This window comes from Leptonychotes weddellii, chromosome 2, assembly GCF_054177405.1.
Source record: "Leptonychotes weddellii isolate Sample4059 chromosome 2, ASM5417740v2, whole genome shotgun sequence".
In the NCBI taxonomy this organism is placed as follows: Eukaryota; Metazoa; Chordata; class Mammalia; order Carnivora; family Phocidae; genus Leptonychotes; species Leptonychotes weddellii.
Genome location: NC_138370.1, coordinates 128,446,057 through 128,468,367, shown reverse-complemented (window position 1 = coordinate 128,468,367; position 22,311 = coordinate 128,446,057). Strand labels below are relative to the sequence as shown.

Sequence of the window (22,311 nt, the reverse complement as noted above, 5' to 3'; positions counted from 1 at the left end):
GTATTAAATGATTTGTATGTAAAGCATCTAATTAGAATTGTGCCTAGCTAACAGTGACAAATCTTGACTGTTATGTCTTAGATCATCTCACACGTTTAATTAAGAAGTATCTGAACTTACGGTTGTTGATAATCTTTTCAGCATGAACCTTATTGATTTCTGAAATAGAACAAAAGCTCATGGTAAATATAACACCTAGCACCTAATACCCTGGGGCCAATGAAGTAAGATGCTAGATTCAGCAGAGCTGGAGGGTCCAGAAATAATTTTGAATCTCAGGATAAAATGTCAGTAGAAAGGAGAGAATATTGGTTTATTTGAATTGTTCTTTTACCATATGTGAGTGTATGATATGGAAATACCACCTTCATAGTTCCACATGGGAGACTTCTTTTGTATTTAATTGGAACTGTATTCTATATCATCTAAGGTGGATGGTTGCCAGTATCTTTTCTCAGAAGAACAGGAAGAACTCCAAGTGAACATGATTCCTGTCAGTCCACAAAAATAACTTTTAAAAAGTGATCTGTCTTATAAGGGCAGATTGTATGCTATTTTTCAATGTAATAGGAGATCATGAAAAAATATACAGTACACACCATTACTTTTAAGGACTGTTCAAAGTTTTACTATTTGCTTTATACTGAGAAGCAGTTTTCCCCCCAGAACTGCTTTCAGTTATGGCATTATTATGATTTGATTATTATGTTCTCAATAGTAAAGAACACAAATTATTACTCTGATATAAAATAATGACATATTCATTTAAAAAATTGAATATCAGCTTTGTGCATGGTACTTGTGATATATGTTAGACATAAAAAGATAAGAGTAACACTGCTCCTATTTAAAACATAAGCTTACCCATGAGTCTAAGAGAATTAGGATCTGTAGTCAGAGAGCCTGCATGGTTCCTCAGCATCTGATGTAAGATGCTTTCAATTCTTCTTCTTGTGTTTTCCTTCATTGATCTGGGAGCCTTGAATACTAGCCATATATGTGCAGTGACACTGTTGTTATGAGGACTGGAAACAAGATAAATATGTTTCAACGAGATAAACATATTTCATACACTGCTAAAAAATAGCATTTACTTCCTCATTCCCTGATCTTTCATATTTTTATTTCTTCTGACTTTTTATGGGTTTGTGTAGTAACTTCACTTTTGTTTAATCACAGGATCATCCATCTGCCTACATTTATTTGGTGACAGTAAGCATGCAGCTATAGTATTCATCTTAGAGGACAAATAGTTCTATAAATCTGAAAAATAGGAAAGGCCTGAAGCACAGGGTAGAAATACCAGATAAGAGGGATTAAGCCCTGCGTCAGGCTCTGTGCTTAGTGCGGAGTCTGCTTGGGATTCTCCCTCCCTCTCCCTCTGCCCCTTCCACTCATGCTCACTCTCTCTGTCTCTAAAAGAAATAAATAAATAATTTAAAAAAAAAAAAAAAGAAGTACCACGTAAGAACTGGGCTCACATTCATGTATTCACTGATCATTTATTGAGCAAATGCTATAGACAAGTGCCTGGAGTAGGTTCTACTAGGTGAGGCAAGGATGACTAACACATGGTTCCTACCCTGCAGGAATTTACAGATTTCTAGGAGATAAGACATGTATACAAATTACTATAATAAATTAGGCAGAAGCAATGATATTTATTTTATCTTATCTGCAGATAGAAGGGTAAGTCATTTTTTACTTAAAGAATCAGAGAAATTTTCATGGAAGAGGTGACATATACTACTGGACCTTAGAGTATTGTTATCACTACTTCATTATGAAGCAGAAAATTTCATCAGGCAGAGGAGAGGAAGAGTACTACCAGAATAACTGGACAGCAATAATTAGTTAGCATTTACTGGGCATCTTCTGTGATTTATTATCACACTTAGACTTCATAACAACCCTGCAACATAGGTGTCATTATCTTCATTTTATAGGTAGGGAAAAATGGAAGCTCTGAGAGGTTACCTAATATGCTTAAGATTACACAGCTACTAAACTCAGACCAGATTCAGTACAATTGACTCTATAACCCAGGATTTTTATACTGCACTGTCTCTTTATGCCCAGTCACAGAGACAACAATGTCTAAGAGATGGGATGCAGACGGAGGAGGACTTTTAATGCTAGTCAAGGGGTAGCAGTAAAGAGAAGTTGTTGAATAAAACCATACTTGAGGAAGATGAACCTGACTGTGGTGTCCAGGAAAAATTGGTTTGGAATTCAGAAAGGGGTGAGCAAGGTTGACCAATGGACATGTAGGAATTGTCAAGCAGCTTTGAGGCTAGTGTCTGAAGTGGCACTATTATGCTTTGGCTCTTTCTGACAGATGACTATCATTTTGGCATATAAATCAGTAGGAAGCACCCAACACACACAGGTTTGATTATCACAGGAGGGTGTACCAAAATGAAAACATCTGTCCTGCAGCCTCTCCATCACTTCCTTTGGGACCACACTTCCTATAGATACCTAAAGTTACATGCATGGGAAAACAAAGCAAAAGCTCTCCGGTGGTTGCAATGATCTCTGAAAGATACCTGGGCCCTTCAATTTTAGCCTCCCATCCCTTTATAATACTCAAATCAACCCTCAAGGTTAATTCTAATTGAGATCTTGATGTGTTCTGCAATTCCAGGAGGCCCATGAGTTCCAGGAGCAGGGGAAGAAGGGCAGGCATATAGTCTGGTGGCATTGATGAAGGTAAAAGCAAAAATTGCCTTCATTGGAAATGTGTTTTTTTGCAAATCTTTCCATACATATCTTCTTTGATCTCCTGAGTCCAGTTTTATGAGAGAGGCAATGAGGGTGCTATTATTAGTATTTCACGGATAGGTGCACAGACTCAAAGTGTTATAGTAACTCATCCAAGGCTCTGGAGCTACTAAGTGGCAAAGGCTGGGCTCAGGTTGAGTAATTCCTGTTCTTGGGCTCCCCTGCTATTCCATGCTACTCTAAGCCCACATGCAGAGGACACATAGCCTATTTCACTTGTGGACTAGAAGGACCTCCTTGTCATCAAAGTTTGGTGTAGATATGCTTTTTCTTACCCTGTAAGAACTCTAGAATAGTTCCACAAGGTATTTAGCTGACTTGCAAGTGGAAAGACATGAGAAAACAGGGTCTGTACTTACACTACTGCTAAAATGTTAGACTATCAAACTCTGGTCAAAGGGATCATCTGCTATTTGCTGGACATAAAAACTTAAGAAATTTGAGTGATGAGGCATTTAATAAATAATAAATCCTCAATAGATCTAATGAATAAAACTAGATAGCCCAATCTTTGCTTTGGTTTTATATTGAACAATTATTCTGACATTTAGCTGAGGGTGATACTGTTTATTAGGTAATTTATTGACTAATGACTATAATATTTCAAAATTCTTTTTACAGAGGTATTTGAAATATGTATGTATGAATGGGTTGATCTCCTTTCTAACTGCTATTATTAGTTACTTACACCAGTGTGATGACTTGAGAATTGATATATTGTCTGTAAATGCTAGAACTTTGAAATGCATCAACCATCTGTTAAAGAGAACATAGAGTCAAGCATCAAATTCCAATAATATATTTATATTTCAGAGAACTAAAAATGAAATAAATACAGGAAAATCCTAATTTACCTTGGTCTCAAGAATTTTGCTAAGATGGTTATTTTCCAGTGATGTCTCTCTTTGATAATTTCTGTTATATGGGATATCCAACACTTTAAAGCTACCTTGGTAATAGTAGGTTGTATTTTCTGTGAGATAAAAACAGGATCCAGGAATTATTTAAATGAAATGGATTTCAAATGCAAATATAGATTACATAGTAATACCAACTAGTAAATATTGTGCTCATATTTGACATTGATAACCTGTGAATCTTTCTGGCACAGTTGATTAGATATCCTGGGCGTTGTGAAAAGTGCTTATTGGACCCATAATGCAGCAGATATAGATATAGACAAAGGTAAGAAAAAAGAGTAATGTCTTGATTGAGACAGATAGGACTATATACAAAAATGAGATTTTTGTCCCATAATCATCAGACTATGACTAAAAATAGTTACCATTTATTATGTACCATGGGAAGATACTTTATAAAACATATATGAAGTATAACTTTTTTTTTTTCAGGAGAAATGTGATCTCAGAGATATTCAGTAACTTAGCTAATATCATATAGCTACTCTTAAGAGCCAAGAATCAAATTTGATTTGACTACAAAGTCACACCTAATCCATTATATTTCCTTCCCAAATTTTCATAGACACTAAGCTATTTGGTATATGATATGTCTTACCCCTAATATGTGATAGATATTAAGCTGTTATATAGCATCTAGCATATAGTAAGCACTAAATAAATATTAATACTATTTTGCAATATGATCATTGCCTTTGAAGACTATGCGATGGGACAAACAGAAAGTTCTAAAGAAAATGCTGGAAATCATTTGTTTATGAATAATAGTTTGTGAGCCAACATTGTTAATTGTAGTTTGTTTGTCTGGGGGTCATGGATATTTTACTATAGAGACCAAATTTTGCAATGGTAGTTTATTAGACTTTACCGTAAGTAGTAAAAAATACATCTTGAAACTATTCAACTTTCTTTTTTATAATTCAGTGTTTACAGTGCATCCTTCAGTTCTTTATTTAGATTCCTAGGTATTTCTACCTATTGTGATAATCAAGCTGCCATGAATATTCCCCAGTGTAAACTAATAAATTGACAATATACAAACTTTTTATTACAACTGCATGAGGCACTTTTCTAAGAGCCAATGGATAAACTAAACATTTTATGTCTAGACATTTAAGACTAAGAAACTACACCCTAGAACAAGGAATTGAGTATTAATTTAATTGTATGCAGCAATCCTAATGGCCACAGAGATGGCTCACTATGCTGAGGTCACTGTGAAATCAGTCAGTGAGCTCTGTTGGTACCTCGTGAAATGAAAACAACCCCTTGGGGATGAGATATCCATAAGGCACACCTGCACCTTATGATTAACATTCCCATTTCTCTAAGTGGTTCAAATGACAATATGAATTGAGAAAGATAGATAAGGGACAGAAAGAAAGAATTGTTTTATGACTTTTCCATGACTTAGAACTTATTTCTGTAAAGAAAACTTACAACTTACACACAACACACACACACACACAGTTTTTATTTTTGTACAGAGAGTGTTCTGGAGTGTAGTAACAGAGCTTAAGCATGAATTATGGGAATACTTCTATTTAAATTTGACAGAGTAAAAACACTTCTTTTACATTCTCCTTCCTCTAAGTTTTTAAAAAGACCAAAAGACAAGGGTAAAGAGCTCATTTCCAAGGAAACAAAAGAAAATGACAACCCCAGACTAAAAACTATGAAGCAAATATTCCCCTAAATGTGAAATATACACTAGGGTGAAGAATGATACAGATCAGGGATACATCTCCTCACAACTTGAGTCAAGTGAAGGTCTTTCTGAAAGTTCTCAATGATTCTATGATTAGAGTAATGAGATTTCAGGATCTGGAAAAAAGACAAGGAATATTTCCATAGAGTCCTATTTTGACCCTGCAGAATGACAGCAGTGAAAATAAAAGTGAAACCATACTAATGTGCCATTTTTGGGTATATGTTCTAATCTCACAGCTGAGGCAACGTTCTAGAGGTGAGTTGGGATGAACACGGGAGGGAAATCCAGATCACTATATCATAATTCAGAGAGTCTGTAAATTAAGGAGCTTTCCTCAAGGCTACCCCAGCTTCTTGTTTTAAAAAATGAAGATAAGTGTTTCATGATGTTAAAAAAAAAATCACACTGGATAAGAGAATATTTGAGATAAGTAAAAATATAAGCTGCAAACTCCCTATGGTCCACCCCTCAGATTCACTTGCCATAGTATTCTTTAGAAAACATCTAGTAATTATGATTACAAACCAGAATGAAGTGTTATAAATGTTGACAATATAAAAAGAATAATACTGCTAACAAACCACTGGGAAGTCTGGAGAAAAATGAGAAGTATAAGTATATGCTGATCTTCTTGTCTTTCTTATCCTAATATTTTAATTATAAAGTCATATAATACCATCTTGGTAGATTACTTTTTCTGCCTATCAATTATCTATCTGTGCATTCATGTCCTTATATTGTATACATTCTTTTACATTTGTATATTCAAAAGATGTCTGCAATAGAGTGCTTGGCAAATGTGTATTTCTGGGATCTTGGGTCATTGATAGCCATTTTAAAGGAAGATAGTTAATTTATTGTTTGCAATTATCTCTTTGTCTTTGGTAGAAATGGAAATGAAGTTTACAACAAACTGTACTCTTTATAAATAAATAAAAATGTATTCTTTACCAACCTAGTGCCAGAAAATGAACCAGGAGACCAATAGTTATTCCCAGGATTGCCAACACTCCAAACACAATGAGGGCAATCATCCATAGAGGCAAAGATGGACGGGAGGTTGTGACTGGTCTGCAAGTAAAGGATATAAATATAAAAGCTATATCAGAAATAAGTCACAGTCATTCTAAATCTTTATTTCTTTCCTCTTGCTCACCCCCAGAAGCTCAATTTAGACATCATAGTAGTCAAAGGTATATGAGGAGAGGAAAGGAAAGGAAGAAAGGAAGAAAAGAAAAGAAAGAAAAGGAAGGAGGAGGGGGAGGAAGAGAAAGAAGGAAAGAAGTTTAAAATCGAACCTCTCTGGGTCTATGCTATGAAATTATTTTTCAGGAGTACGATGTTGTCTAGTTCCCTCTCACCAGTGACAGAGTTAGTATCAATAAGTGAAGACCTTGCCAGGTTGGGGAGGAAGGAGGGAGGAAAACAGAGATTTCTTAGAAGTTCTTTATGCCAAAGCCTATCATAATTTTTGAAGTATGATCATGATTCTATTTTATTTATTATGTCCTTATTATATACAAAGAACACACACAATATGAAGTGCTATATTGGGTGAGAGCAGTGTCCATCTTTCTTACTAGTTTATTTATGGCTGTAGTTCAAAGAAATCTTTTGTAGAGAAGCATGCTGTGTTCAACCTACAGTAAGTTAGGTATTTTCACCATGCTTCATTTAGACAACAAATAGGTATTGCCTAAATTGAAATAGGAATTTGGGGTAACTTTCCAGATAAAGAGGCATGAGAAGACAGTCTAGGAAGAGGGAATAACAAGCAGTGTTCAAAGAATGGCCAGCAATTCAATTTTCTTGCAGCAAACTGTGTCATGGATTGGCCAAAGATGAAACTGGACAGTATAATGACTAATTTTAAGTGTCAACTTTGGCTAGGCTATAGTGACAAGTTGTTTGGTCAAACACGAGTCCACATGTTGCTGTGAAAGTATTCTGTAGCTATAATAAACATTTATAATCAGTTGACTTTAAGATTTCCCTCTATAAGTGGGTGGGCCTCATCCAATCAGTTAAAGGACTTAAGAGCTAAAACTGAGCTTTTCATGAGAAGAAAAAAATTCTACCTTGGGAGTAGAACTCCTGCCTGAGTTTCCAGCCTTATCAACCTTACAATTGTATGAAGCAATTCCTTAAAATAAACCTCTCTATCTTAGATACACAGATCCCCTGGTTATATATCTATATATTTATATGCCTATCTAGCTAGCTATCCATTGAGAGAGAAAAGGAGAGAAAGAGAGACGGGAGGAGGAAGAGGAAATAGAAAGAAAGATATATCCTATTGTTTCTGTTTCCCTGGAAAATCCTCATACAGAGGCAACAACAAGGGCTTTGTTGCTACACAAAGGTGTTGAGATTTTGTCTTAAATATTGAGGCTCCTCCAAGTGTGATTGGAGGACAGCTTTTATCAAAATCACCTGGGAGGGCGTATTACATACGCAGATTATGGTATCCTACCTCAGATATAGTGAGTTCAAATTCCTGAAAGGGTCTGAGAATTTGCAGTTTAACACTCTTAGTGATGCAGATTTTTGCTAAACTATATGCTATCTTCACAGCAAAATTGGAAAACTTTAATCTAGCCAGGCCTATCACCAAGATTTTCAGATTAGAAGTGGCATTGAAGGGGTGCCTAGGTTGCTCAGTCAGTGAACCATCTGCCTTCAGGTCATGATCCCAGAGTCCTGGGATGGAGCCCTGCATTGGGATCCCTGCTCTGCAGTGAGAGTCTGCTTCTCCCTCTCCCTTTGTCCCTCCCCCCGCTCCCAAGCAAGCTCTCCCTCTGTCTCTCTAGCGTGTTCTCTCTCAAATAAATAAATAAAATCTTAAAAAAAAAGAAGTAGCATTGGAGGGGAGTATGTGGATGTATTAGGTCTCAGATAAAAATAAATTGCGTTGATGCTTTCAGGAGAACAAGTTTGTGTTTGTGTGTGTGTGTGTGTTTAATACATCCTCTGTTGATTTTTTTTTTTCCACTCTCTTCAAAAACTATTCCATACTTCTTTTTTCCTCAACCCTCCAGCACCTTTTACCTCATCCTCAATCTTAGCTGATAACCTTACTTCCTGGTCCACTGAGAAAATTAAAGACATCAGAAGAGAATATTTACAATTCCATCATCACATTTGTGAACTTCTCATCTGTACCCCACACTCTGCTTTTTCCTCATGTTTCTGTAAATAAACTGTGCCCCTGTCTTAAGGCAACCTGCCATCATCTCATCTCATTCTCCAATCTACTTCTAATCTATGTTCCAGCCATTTCAAACTACTCAGAGTTCCATGGACAACCAAACTCCTTCACACCTCCATGTCCTTGCACACTCTGGTTCTTCTGTCTAAAATGTCCACCTCAAGTCTACCCAGTGAGCTCCCACTCAGACTTTATCACTCAACTCTGTCGTTTCCTCTTTGTTGAGGTCTTCCATGGCTCACCCTAATATGGATCTACACTGAGGGTATTTTGTACTTTTACATGGCAGTCTTTTCACCTCTAGTCGAGGCCATGTTATGGTCTGGCCCATGTCATTAATTATTGCTGATGTTGTTGTTGCTTTATACCCAGGCCATATTGTGGGGCCTAGTACATTATAGATAGTGTTTGTTGAAGTAGTGAATAAATGAAGCCAAGGGATATTGAGGACTACTAGATTATAAAGGATAAATAGATCAGAGGGATACAAATTATGGAAAGCCTCAGTGCCAATCAAAAGAGTTTTTGACTTTATCTAGTGGAAATGACTAACATGAGGACATGCAGTGCTTAGGAAGATGAATCCGCAGTCCGCATGATGATAGTTTAACGGAGGGAGAGAAGAAACAAAGTGATGAATTTGAGAACATTTACAATAGAATATTTGTCAGAACTTGGTAGTTAATTAACTATCTTGGTAAAGGATAGGGATATGTCAAAGATGACACAAGATTTTATCTTGAGAAGTAAAAGAGAGTCAAATGAGGTCTAGGAAAGGTAACTTGGGGGAAAAATGATAAATATTTTGTATCTGGAATTTAAGAGACATTTAAATTTCCAATACACAAATGGAGATGTCAGACTGGTAGTTAACTGAGGAACTATAGTTGGGCTTAACTTAGGTGTCATTCAAAAACAGGGAACAACCAAAGCTGTGAAACTGGATTAGTAAGTTTAGTGCTTGTTATATAAAATATGGTAGAAAATTGATATTTCTCTTTCTGAGGCAAACATTTGTTTCCATTCTAACTACAACTAATTTATCTCAATTTTTTCATGCCTTACTTGATTTTCACAGTCTCGTTATTCAACATCACTCAAAAGACTTTAAATTGTCAGCATGTTTCTTAACTATAAAATTTTAAATCTCGTCCACCTTGCAGTGATGGGTAAGCACTTACCTCATCTCCTAGGCATTCAGCTCCACCAAGACTACCTTGTTGACCACTTGGTTCTCTAATCTTTTCTCCACACCCTTTCCTTACTTTTCTGTCTCCCATAAATTGTCATTGATTACTTTTCTTTTCCTAGAAGTCTCTCAACTGGGGATATATTTATACATTTCTTGTTTTGTCTAGTTTTATTTTTAAATTTTTACCTCAGGACAGGACTTCATATAGATTTGGGCAAATTTTTTTCTTTTATCTTTACAATTTGTTTTAGGGTTGGTGTTCTTATAAGAACAGAAATAAATCTAAATCTATTAAAATATGATCAAATAAGATATCTTAGAATTCATCCAAACACTATGGTTTGAAAGAAGACTGAAATAACTTCCTCATTTTCATTTGTCTTCCTTTGAAAATGCTGTAGAATTTTATAGTTATATTCCCTAGCCTCCTTTTCCATTTCGATTATTGCTTGTCACCAGCTCAGATGCTTCTCTCAGATGCAGCTACCTTTAACTGATAACCTAAAGATCTTACACACCATGACACAGATTAAATATCTGTTTAAAAATGACAGACTTCCCACACATAAAAACCACTCAAGTATTTAGCCAATATTTTTGGTACTCCACACTATAAATTCTTCTGAAAACTCACATAAGGGGGATTACTGGAAGAGGACATAGAATATCAATTGTATCTTGCTATAAAAATTAAAAACAAAACAACAACAACTTCTGGCCATGAAATCTCAATGCCACCTTGGCAAGGATCTAAAACACCACTTTCTCCTGAGACCTTTTCCATTCTGTCCTAGAAAACTACTCCAAGAACAATTGAAATTGATAAAATATAGCATTGAAGTCTTTACTTCTACTTCTAGTGTACCTGTTCTTCCTCTTGGCCATTCATTATTCAGGAACCCATATGGAACCACAAGATTGACTAAGGTCTCCTCAAAAACACCTGCAGAGTCAACCATGTTTCCAAATCCCTCCAAGCTCTTCTGGGCAGATTAATGCCTCTGCCTGTGAAGTTAACCACTAAATTATGGCTTGAACCTTTCCTAGGTAACTAGGAGTACTTGGAAACAGTGGATTAATCCTTTGAAATCTTGCAGGTGAAGACTTTACACAAGTGTTAAAATGTTGAAGGAGAAGGCCCTATTTAAAAAAAAAGAAGCACATCCATCCAGCATAAAAGCGATGTCTGTCTTATAGACAAAACAATAACAAAATAATTGTGCTGTTTACTTTCCACTTACTAAATGTGTATGATCATCCTTTCCTTTACTGATAGATCAGAGATGCAGCCAATAAGAAAACATCAGGGTTATGAATAATATGACATATCTAATAAAGAATTTGCACAACAGTTAATTATTTACTTTAGTTCAAAAAAAGTTCTTATTATATTCCATCACAGTGAGTGTGCTCTTTCTAGTCACATTTTTACATGAATAGTGACATTGCAAATTACATATGTGCGTGTGTAAGTCTTAAAGGTCTAAAAAATTGACTAAAGATGCAAATTTTTAGAGAAATATTTGTGTAAAGCATGCATTTATATTTTAAAGTTATCTGAACATTAAATATTTTATAATTAGTTTCACTTTATTTTGTTATATTTTAATGAAAATGTCTTGTAAACTGAAAGTGTTTTTTTAAAATGGCATTGGGGTGCCTGGGTGACTCAGTCAGTTAAGCGTCTGCCTTTGGCTCAGGTCATGATCTCAGGGTCCTGGGATGGAGCCCCGCACCAGATTCCCTGTTCAGTGGGGAGTCTGCTTCTCCTTCTCCTTCTGCCCCACCCCCTGCTTGTGCTTCTCTCTCTCTCTGCCTCAAATAAACAAATAAAACCCTTAAAAAATATAAATAAATAAAATGGCATTCATAATCACTGTTCACTTAACATAATAATTATCTAGTTAGATACTTTAAAAATAAATAGCACATGTCTATACATGATTCTCTTCTAATTCATGAATAATAAAAATGCATGGTTTATAAACGATTCTATAAAGAACACCTATGAAGCAATGATACTGTGAGATTCAAGACAGTATTTATGAAAGCAGTTTAGAAAGCACAAGATATTAAACAAATACAAAGGAGTCATCATCATTATCACTACTGATAACAATTTAACATTTGATTTATGAGAGAATTTTTCCCTCTGTTTCCTCCTTTGTACTTTACAACAGTCACACAGTCATTTTTCATTCACAGGATATTAAGCTGCTTGTCACCCTTCTGAAGCATTCTCCAAAGCATGATATAAAACTGCAGATTCCAGACACAAATGCACATGTGTTACAGGGGTGTCTCCATGCAGAAAATCCAAAATGCTATAGAAAAAATTACAAATCCCCCTCTAAACTCAGTTATTTTACTGCAACACTTGGGCAAGAATTTTGGGCAAGCAAATGTCCACTTACCTATACATAATGCACTGATATAATTTAGGCTGTTGGTGTTAATAAGATAAAGGAAACTTCTGCACTTCTTTTGTCCTGGTCAGTGGTTCTCAGGTAAATGTGCTAATCACAGTGATACTTGGGATTTTAAGGGTTGGGTGCAATAGCAGAAAGCAATTAAAAGGAAACTCGTTTAACAAGTGTTGATGACATCTGCGGATCTGTGGTTAAAAGGAAGAAATGAAAATTCCCTTTGAGCTGAGTACTTAGAAAAAAAATAGACATAACTTGGATTGGTTGCCTGAGAGGTCCACCCAGGAAATACCACCACAGATTGGTGAATCAGTGTTCTGACTCAGATCCCATCCAGCCCATTCATGTAGTAGAACTCCTCCTTGCTGAAACCATCTGTATCCACCATAGCAGTCTCTGACAAATGACTTAAATATACATTATTTTTTTATATATTTTTTTATATTATTTTTATATATATATATATTTTAAATTCTACTACAGCATTACTCATTTGAATTGTGCTTAGTCTAAAAATTCTTACTGGAACTGTGTACATACTTTTGTAAAAATGGATTTACACTATATGTAATTAATTTAATTTAAATAAAATATTGAAGTGCTAAAAATGAATAAAAATAAAAAATATGAAATAAAATAAATTTAAAAATGAACAAAATAAATAAAAAATAAATAAAAATGAAGTGTTAAACCATGTTAATATATTACCTACTTAAAAATACATTTGCATTTAAAAAAATAGATATGCTATCATGCCCAGAAAAAAAAAAGAAATGGATTTACAGGTGGAGATAAGTTTTAGTGTAAGAAATATCAGTTCTCTTTTGGCAATTGTTTATAGGAAATGGAACTAATTAATTTAGTCAAGAGTTGTTTTTGGGTGGATTAAGTTTTTGGGTGACATCAAATTCTTATAAAAACAAAAAGTCAGGAGGTCACTAAGATATTTTGAATACAAATATCTAGATTCTTGGCACCATCTTTCTTATCTTTAACCATCTATTCACTCCATTCATTCATTTAATATATATTTGTTGTAAACTTCCTGAGATTTACGTATTGTGCCTAGTAGTGAAAATACAACAAGGAATAAAATAAAGTCCTTGCCATCACAGAGCTTACACTTTAATGAGAAAAACAGGCAAACACTCAAGAAAATAGTAAATGCATAATTTGATATGAAATATGTCATAAAAAAATGAAGCAGAGTAATTGGGTAGAGAGTGGTGTGTGTGTTGGGAGGGCAGATGGTGGCTATCTTTAGGGTGGTTAGGAAAGGCCTCTCAGAGGAGGAGGCTGTTGAACAGAGAACTGGATTATAATATTAATTAGCATGACTCATCTTCCTAAAACACATATTCATGACATTTCTCTATTTAAAAATCTTCAAAAGTTTCAATTGCTTTCAGAATAAAATATAAACTTCTCTGGTTGATATTCAAGGCTCTTTAGAATGTCATCTCTTTTTATTTATGTTGTTCCATGGTAGTTGGTTAAACAAAGGGCATGATATAATCTGAGCTTCAGCTTTCTTATAGGTAAAAATGCAATCTAATGGTGTCATACTTGTAAGGTGTTATATCAGCTGAGGTCATGTATACCAAGTGCTTGGCACAATATTCAGGACATTGTATTATCTTAACGATGTCTTTGTCTAAAGTATGACTTTAGTTGAGCCATTTCTCACAGTTCCATTCCTTGAACGGCAAGTGTTTTCCTACATCCATGCTTTTATTCATGCTGTTTAATACTCTCAGGATTGTCATTTCTACCCATTCAATGTTTATTCATGCTTCATAGTCCAACTTAATTGCCACTTCCTTCATGAAGCTTTCCCTATAAGGCATTATTCTCTTTGATCTCTTTTTTCTGGTTTTTAATATTTACTGTCATTAGTACTGTTATAAATTATAAAATTAGTAATTTTAGATTTAATTATCTGCTATGTTGTATTGATTTCTATTTAAATATGTCCTGTGGATGGTAAGATTTGGTAAGCAGGTGGGGAAATGGGCTCCCTTATGTTGATGGTAGGAGTTAGAATTGAGGCAGAAACTTTAAAGGGAGCATTTATTTAATTTTACACCTATATCTCCTGTAATCAACAGTTTCACTCCTAGGTATCCACCTAGATTTCTATCCTGGCATAGGTAATCTAACAGGAATATATGAGGATGTTTATTACAAAGTTTGCAATAGCAAAAAGAATGGAAACAAATTATTAATTGGTAGAGGAATGGTTAAATAAACTATGGCATATCAATATTCTGGGATGTTATTTAGGTGTTAAACGAGGTTATAGTAAATATGGTGGATTGACTTACTCATACTTCATTCTAAGGTCCCTTTTTCTGCTGAAGAGATTGGAAAATTGGAAAACTAAAAATGACATCTCCCACACTCCTTTGCAGTTAGAATTCTGGCTGCAGTTTAGGTTCTGCCAGCTAGATGCACTCTGGAAAACAGTGTGGAGGTTCCTCAAGAAGTTAAAAATAGAGCTATCTTATGACCCATCAATTGAACTACTAGGTATTTACCCCAAAGATACAAATGTAGTGATCCAAAGGGGTATGTGCACCCCACTGTTCATAGCAGCAATGTTCGCAATAGCCACACTGCGGAAGGAGCCGAGATGCCCTTCAACAGATGAATGGATAAAGAAGATGTGGTCCATATATACAATGGAATATTACTCAGCCATCAGAAAGGATGAATACCCAACTTTTACATCAACATGGATGGGACTGGAGGAGATTATGCTAGGTGAAATAAGTCAATCAGAGAAAGATAATTATATGGTTTCACTCAAGTATGGAACATAAGGAATAGTGCAAAGGACAACAGGGGAAGGGAGGGAAAATGGAAGGGGAAGAAATCAGAGAGGGAGACAAACCATATGAGATTCTTGACTCCGGAAAACAAACTGAGGGTTGCTGGAGGGGAGGTGGGGAGGGGATGGGGTAACTGGGTGATGGGCATTAAGGAGGGCATGAGATGTAATGAGCACTGGGTGTTATATACAACTAATGAATCACTGAACATTATATCAAAAACTAATGATGTAAAAGAAAAAAAAGAAACAGAAGAGAAAAGCATGTCAGAAGCCTTCTAAAGCATCTTGTGGATTTATGCTGGTAAAAGTTCAATTGTGGATTTATGCTGGTAAAAGTTCATGGATATATGATGTTTCCTGTAGCAGCATTTCACTGTCCATTCTTCAGCTTTCTGGAAGCCAAGAACAATTTTAGGGTAGGCAGAGACCAGACCAGCTTGTGGGTGTCAGGAGGCTGCAGCAATGTCATCAGTACTTGTGCTTTCTTTTCTTTTCCTTCCTTCCTTCCTTCCTTTCTTCCTTCCTTCCTTCCTTCCTTCCTTCCTTCATTTTATTTGTATATTAATGAGTTTAATGAGTTGGTGTAAGGCAAGCACACATGTATCTGCCATCTCTGTTAAGAAATGGAATTTTGTCGGGGCGCCTGGGTGGCTCAGTTGGTTAAGCGACTGCCTTCGGCTCAGGTCATGATCCTGGAGTCCCAGGATCGAGTCCCGCATCGGGCTCCCTGCTCAGCAGGGAGTCTGCTTCTCCCTCTCCCGCTCTCCCCCCTCTTGTGCTCTGTCTCTAAAATATATAAATAAAATCTTTAAAAAAAAAAAAAGAAAGAAACGGAATTTTGTCTGCCACATCAAAAGCTCCCCCAGTACCCTATCACAGCCTTAACCTCCCACCCTCCCCCAAAAGTAACCTCTATCCTGATATTTTCTTTCTTTTTTTTTTAATTGAAGTATAATTAACATACAGTGTTATATTAGTTTCAGGCGTATAATACAGTGATTAAACAATTCTACACATTACTCAGTGCTCACCAAGATAAGTGTACTCTTGATCCCCTTTATCTATTTCACCCTTTCCCCACCTACCTCCCCTCTTGCAACTGCCAGGTTGTTCTCTGAACTTAAGAGTCTTTTTTTGTTTGTTTGCTTTGTTTCTTAAATTCCACATACGAGTGAAACTGTATGGTATTTGTCTTTCTCTGACTGACTTATTTCACTTAGTATAATACTCTCTAGCTCCATCTATGTTGTTGCAAATGGCAAGATCTCATTCTTTTTTGTGGTTAATATTCCATTATATCTTTTTTATCTTATCTTCTTTATCTATTCATCTATGGATGGACACTTGGGTTGCTTCCATATCTTGGCTATTGTAAATAATGCTGCAATAAACACAGGGGTTCATATACCTTTTTGAATTAGTGTTTTTGTATTCTTTAGGTAAATACCCAGTAGTGGTCTTACTGGATCATATGATAATTCTATTTTCAAATTTTATAGGAACTTCCATACTGGTTTCCACAATCGATGCACCAAATTGCATTCCCACCAGCAGTGCATGAGAGTGCCTTTTTCTCCACATCCTCACCAACACTTGTTATTTCTTTTTTTTTAAAGATTTTATTTATTTATTTGACAGAGAAAAAGATAGTGAGAGCCAGAACACAAGCAGGGGGTAGTGGGAGAAGGAGAAGCAGGCTTCCCGCCGAGCAGGGAGCCCGATGTGGGGCTCGATCCCAGGACCCTGGGATCATGACCTGAGCCGAAGGCAGACTCTTAACCATCTGAGCCACCCAGGCACCCCAGCACTTATTATTTCTTATGTTTTTGAGTCTAGCCATTCTGACAGGTGTAAGGTAATATTCCATTGTGGTTTTGATTTACATTTCTCTGATGATTAGTAAGTTGAACATCTTTTCATGTGTCTGTTGGCCATCTGTCTGTCCTCTCTGGAAAAATATCTATTCAGGTTCTCTGCCCATTTTTAAATTGGATCCTTTGTTTTTTGGTGTTGAGTTGTAGAAGTTCTTTATATATTTTGGATATTAACCCCTTACCAGATATATCATTTACAAATTTCTTCTCCCATTCAGTAGGTTGCCTTTTTGTTTTGTTGATGGTTTCCTTTGCTGGACAGAAGACCCTCAATAGCCAAAGCAATCTGGAGAAAAAAGAATGGGGCTGGAGGTATCACAATCCCAGATTTCAAGATATACTATAAGCTGTGGCAATCAAGACTGTATGGTGCTGGCACAAAAGTAGACACATAGTTCAATGGAACAGAACAGAGAGCCCAGAAATAAAACCATGATTATATGGTCAATTAACCTACAACAAAGGAGGCAAAAATATACAATGGGGAAAAGACAGTCTCTTCAACAAATGGTGCTGGGAAAATTAGATGGCTACAACGCAAAAGAAAGAATGAAACTAGACCACTTTCTTACACCATAAACAAAGATAAACTCAAAATGGATATAGACCTAAATGTTAGACCTGAGACCTTAAAACTCCTGGAAGAAAACAGGCAGTATTTTTTTTTTTTTTACATGAGCCATAGAAATATTTTTCTAGATATGTCCCTTCTAGAACTTCTAGGAACACAAAAGCAAAATTAAACTGAAACCACAATAAAATAAAAAGCTTTTTCACATGAAGGATACCATCAACAAAACAAAACGTTGCTGGTGCTTTCTGATCTCTGGATCTTACTTATTAAATTCAGAAATGCCAGTTACAGTCCCCTCCCCTGGCATCAGTTCTGTAGTATTCTGTGAATTATCCTTGAGGCTTAGCCTGGAACCCTTATCCCCAGCTGTTCTGAAAATTTTTGAAGTTTGCAGTTTTCTGCTTCAAACTCGTTACTGTTTAATAAGACTTTCCTGCTCTGAACCCTGACGGATACAATTGTAGATCAATACAGAAAGGCTTCAAGAAATATTGAGTGAAGGGGTGCCTTGGGTGGCTCAGATGGTTAAGCATCTGCCTTCAGCTCAGGTCATGATCTGCAGGTCCAGATCCAGCCACTCATAGGCTCCCAGCTCAGCAGGGAGTCTGCTTCTCCCTCTCCCTCTGCCTCTCCCTGCTGCTTCTGCTCTCTCTCTCTATATCTTTCTGTATCAAATGAATAAATAAAATCTTTAAATAAAAAAGAAATATTGAGTGAAAATATGAAATGCAGAATAATTCAATATGATATCATTAATACTTAAAAGAAACAGTAAATAATACTTCACATTTTAAGTGGGTGTTAATAGATGTACTTAAATCCATGTGTTTATTTATGAAATGTTAAATAAATATATGAAAAGATCTGGAAGAATTCACAAATAAATGATTACCTCTGAGGAAAAGGATAGAGACCAGAATTGAAAATAGCAAAGTAATTTTAGCTTGATCTATAATGGGTCTATTTTTTTCACAAGGGTAATGTGTTAATATATTGCTTATATAATTAAAATTTTTTTCAAATGTACTTGCTGAAGTGAAATAAAAGTTTGTCCTTGATATGATCTGAGTAGAGGAAAAAGGTGGACTTGGCAATAAAAAACAACTTCTCAGGGAGTCAGGGCCAAGTTAATATTGGCTAAAAATAAATTGTATTTTTTGGCTTTGTAGGACTTTCCAGGATGAGATGATAGCTTGATGGCAATAAGCCCCAGATCCTTGAGAACACAGGGGATAAAAATCTCACAAAGGTGTGAGCTAATTTTTAAAGAATGGAAGGAGTTTACCAGAAAAAAAAAAAAAGAGAGAGAGAGAGAGAGACATGCTAGGCAAGGAGTACATCATTTGGAAAGGTCCAGGATTTGTTTCAGAAACCTCTGGTAATGGTGTGAGTGGAGAACAAATGAAATTCAAGGGCACAATGGGAAATAAAACACAGATGTCTCTGGCAGCCAGATCCCAATAGTGCATTTTAGCATCATTCCTTTGGACACAATGATTACCTCCACAGAACCAACCATACCTCTAGGAACACAGAGATGGAAAAGAGCCTTTGAGAAGCTCATGATATAGTAGGATATTCAGATGCATAAATAGAAGTTTTACAACTTGTGGAAAGTGTAATGACCAGGTGTATGCCTGGGAAAATCTGGAGCATCAGTGTGGGGATGCCAGGAAAAGCTTCCTGGTGGGAGGTAACACCTGAGCTGTGTCTTGACTAAGAAAGAAGAGTGAATCAAGCTTTTTATGGATTTGCAAGTCATAATAAAAGAGTTTAGGTTTTATTTTCTGAGGGTGTTGAGACCAGGGTGGAGTAGGATGTTAAGCAAGAGAGGGGTGCTCCCAGACTAATTCTCCCTGATTACTAAGACTTTGTCCCTGCTCTGATTGTGGCTTGGTTTGATTCCTCCTAATTCTCTTTCATCAAATGACTTGGGAGGAAAATGTGGGGACAATCTCTCATTACCCTGGCTAGTAATTCCTGCCTTGCTGATTCACTTTTTTGGAGATAAATGTGACTTGAAAAGCATAAACATAGGCTTATAAAACCAGAGAGGGCTATTTAATTGAATTCTCACATAATATGTACTCCTATGTTTAGTGAAAATAAAGTTTTTTTTATACAACCATGAGTGTCAACTATGACAAATTTTAAATGAAGACAATTAAATTTTTTGAAGAAACAACATAAGAAAACATGATAGGATTATTTTCTTTTCATAATTAAATATAATAATTGTAGAAGACACAACATATTATAATAATGTATAATTGTCTTTTCTGGAATCTTTTAGTCACTATAAACTGCAAATCTGAAATGTCCTTTACACATCACTATGAAATGTTTCAAAAATAGCTCCTTCTGGAGCTTTCTCTTACATTAAAATTATGAAAAATGAAAACCAGTATCAAACCTTATTCACCTCAGTCATGAGCAGGCAGTACTTAGCACTCAACAAAACATCTGGCTCAATGGCCAAAAAACTAAGTTGTAATGTCAAGTAAGAGAAATTGACTTCAGTTGCAGTATCTGGTGATGATTTCTTTTAAGCATAAATGAAGAATAGTTACATTCAGTGGTGTGCTAGTAAGTATTTAACAACTAGGTCTCAGGGCCAGTGGTTCGGAGCTAATTTGTAATATTGGCCAGTTTCTATGGTGTAAATACAAACACCGTGGCCAATTTAGAACTACCCACATTACAACACCAAACATTAATTTGGGAAGGGGTGAGAAGTAGCACTCTATTATATTTATTTTTACCACACAGATAAAATAGATGTAAATAACCTCAAGGGCCAAAGTACTGGTAAAATGTAAAATAACCCAAAATGAGTTTTGGGTATTTAGTACTCTTAATTTTCAATTGCAGTGTGTTTCACCAATGGCTAACATAGTTCCTGAAATTTTAACATTAAACTTGTACATCAGTGCAGGCTAGTTTCAGCATGCTACTGCTGCACTTTTAAATATTAAAATTTCACAAGTTTGGATGTTTGATTCCATGGAGAATACCTACATAAGGTTCACATAATATACTCCATAGGGAATACTTACATAAAATAAGCAAAGGATACTGATAGAGCTCAGGCAAGCACTGGGAGACCAAGAAATATACAGGTGCAAGCTCTCACTTTCCTTATTCACATACATACATATTTTGTCTCCATATTGAACCACCAAAATCTGTTAGCTTCAAGATCCAGCAGGATCTTGGATCAGGAAATAAACTGATCCAGAGTTTGCGAGGAAAGTTTCTGATTTTAAACCTCACATGAATCCTTTGGCCTGTATGTTAGCCAAGAGTCAAAGCCACATATCCAGGCATTTCCAAAGATGAAGATAGACCTTTCCCAGTCCAGTTGTAAATTCTACACAAAATCCAATAATTAAAATTACAAAGGATATTATTTCAAATATCTATTACTCTGGATGACTTCAGAACTTTTTTTTTTTTTTTTTAGAGGTAGAAGACTGAAGAAATATGAAGAATTCGGTTTTGAAATGCTAATATAAATTGCCTATTAGAACTTCAAGTAGAAATTTCAGAGACATGAAATTGGAGGTCCAAGGAGAAGTCAGAGCTAAAGTTAATACATTTAAGAGTTGTCAGCAAGTAGTTAGTATTAAAAGTACTGGACTGGATAGGATAATCTTGAGTATGAGTGTAAGTAGAGAAGAGGAGAGATCAGAGGACTGAGCCCTGGGGCACACCAATATTCAGAGTTGGGGAAGAGTAGAAGATCTAGCGGCAGAGACTGAGAAGGAATAGCTGATGGCATAGAAAGATTACAAGAGTATTCTTTTTTTTCTGGAATCCAAGCAAAGAAAGTGTTTCATAAATCAGACAAAGACAAATGCCATATGATTTCACTTACGTGGAATCTAAGAAACAAAACAAAACAAACAGACAAAACAGAAACAGACTCATAAATACAGAGAACAAGCTGGTGTTTGCCAGAGGGGAGAAGAGTGGGGAGACAAGTAAAATAGTTGAAGAGGATTAAGCGGTATACAAGCTTCCATTTATAGAATAAATGTCACGGAGATGAAAGGTACAACATAGGGAATATAGTCAATAATATTGTAATAACTTTTTATATGGTGACAGGTAGTAACTTATTGTGGTAAGCATTTCGTAATATATTTATTATGTAAGTGTTTTATATTTATAATATATTTATTATATAAGTGTATATATATATACATATATATATCTCATATATAACTGTCAAATCAATATGTTATACACCTGAAACTAATATAAAATTATATGTCAACTATACTTCAATAAAAAAATAAGAGAAAAAGAAAGTGCTTTAATAGGGCGTGATCAATAGTACTAAATGCTATTGATAGGCTAAACAAGAGGAGGTATGAGAATTGAGCCTTGGACCTAGCAACCTGAAATGTACTGATGACCTTGAGAAATGTGATTTTAAAGCAGTGTCTGAGTCAACATCTTGATTGGAGTGAGTTTGAGAAAATGGAAGGAAAAGAGGTGAAACAACACTTTCAACCGTATTTGCAGAGAAATATGGCAGGAAGGAGATATAGGGTTTAAAAAAAAAACCTTTGTTTTTATCTGGGAAATATTATAGAATTACTGTGTCTATGGAAATAATCCAGTAGAGAGGGTAAGATTGATGATATAAGAGAAGTAGGTGACAGTTATAGAAACAAAGTCCTTGAGAAGATGAATGCAGAGAGGCTATCACAGGTGTAGAGTTTGGCCTTAGATTGGTGTTGATCCAACAGTTGATCCACTGTAACAAAAGAACAGACAGATG

At 35.6% G+C, this 22,311-nt stretch overlaps 1 protein-coding gene across 1 annotated transcript in view; it reads right to left on the bottom strand.

The window, feature by feature from the left end:
• The window catches only part of LOC102732042 (transmembrane protease serine 11B-like protein), a 15,770-nt gene extending 3,362 nt beyond the window's left edge, over window positions 1–12,408 (bottom strand). The window contains exons 1-6 of the mRNA XM_081813153.1: window positions 12,230–12,408; window positions 6,371–6,486; window positions 3,639–3,757; window positions 3,473–3,540; window positions 865–1,025; window positions 117–159 (exon numbers count right to left, since the gene is read on the bottom strand). Coding sequence (XP_081669279.1) covers window positions 117–159; window positions 865–1,025; window positions 3,473–3,540; window positions 3,639–3,757; window positions 6,371–6,486; window positions 12,230–12,237 — 515 coding nt within the window. The 5' untranslated portion in view covers window positions 12,238–12,408. The remainder of the gene's footprint in view (window positions 1–116; window positions 160–864; window positions 1,026–3,472; window positions 3,541–3,638; window positions 3,758–6,370; window positions 6,487–12,229) is intronic.
• Between the last annotated feature and the right edge of the window lie 9,903 nt (window positions 12,409–22,311).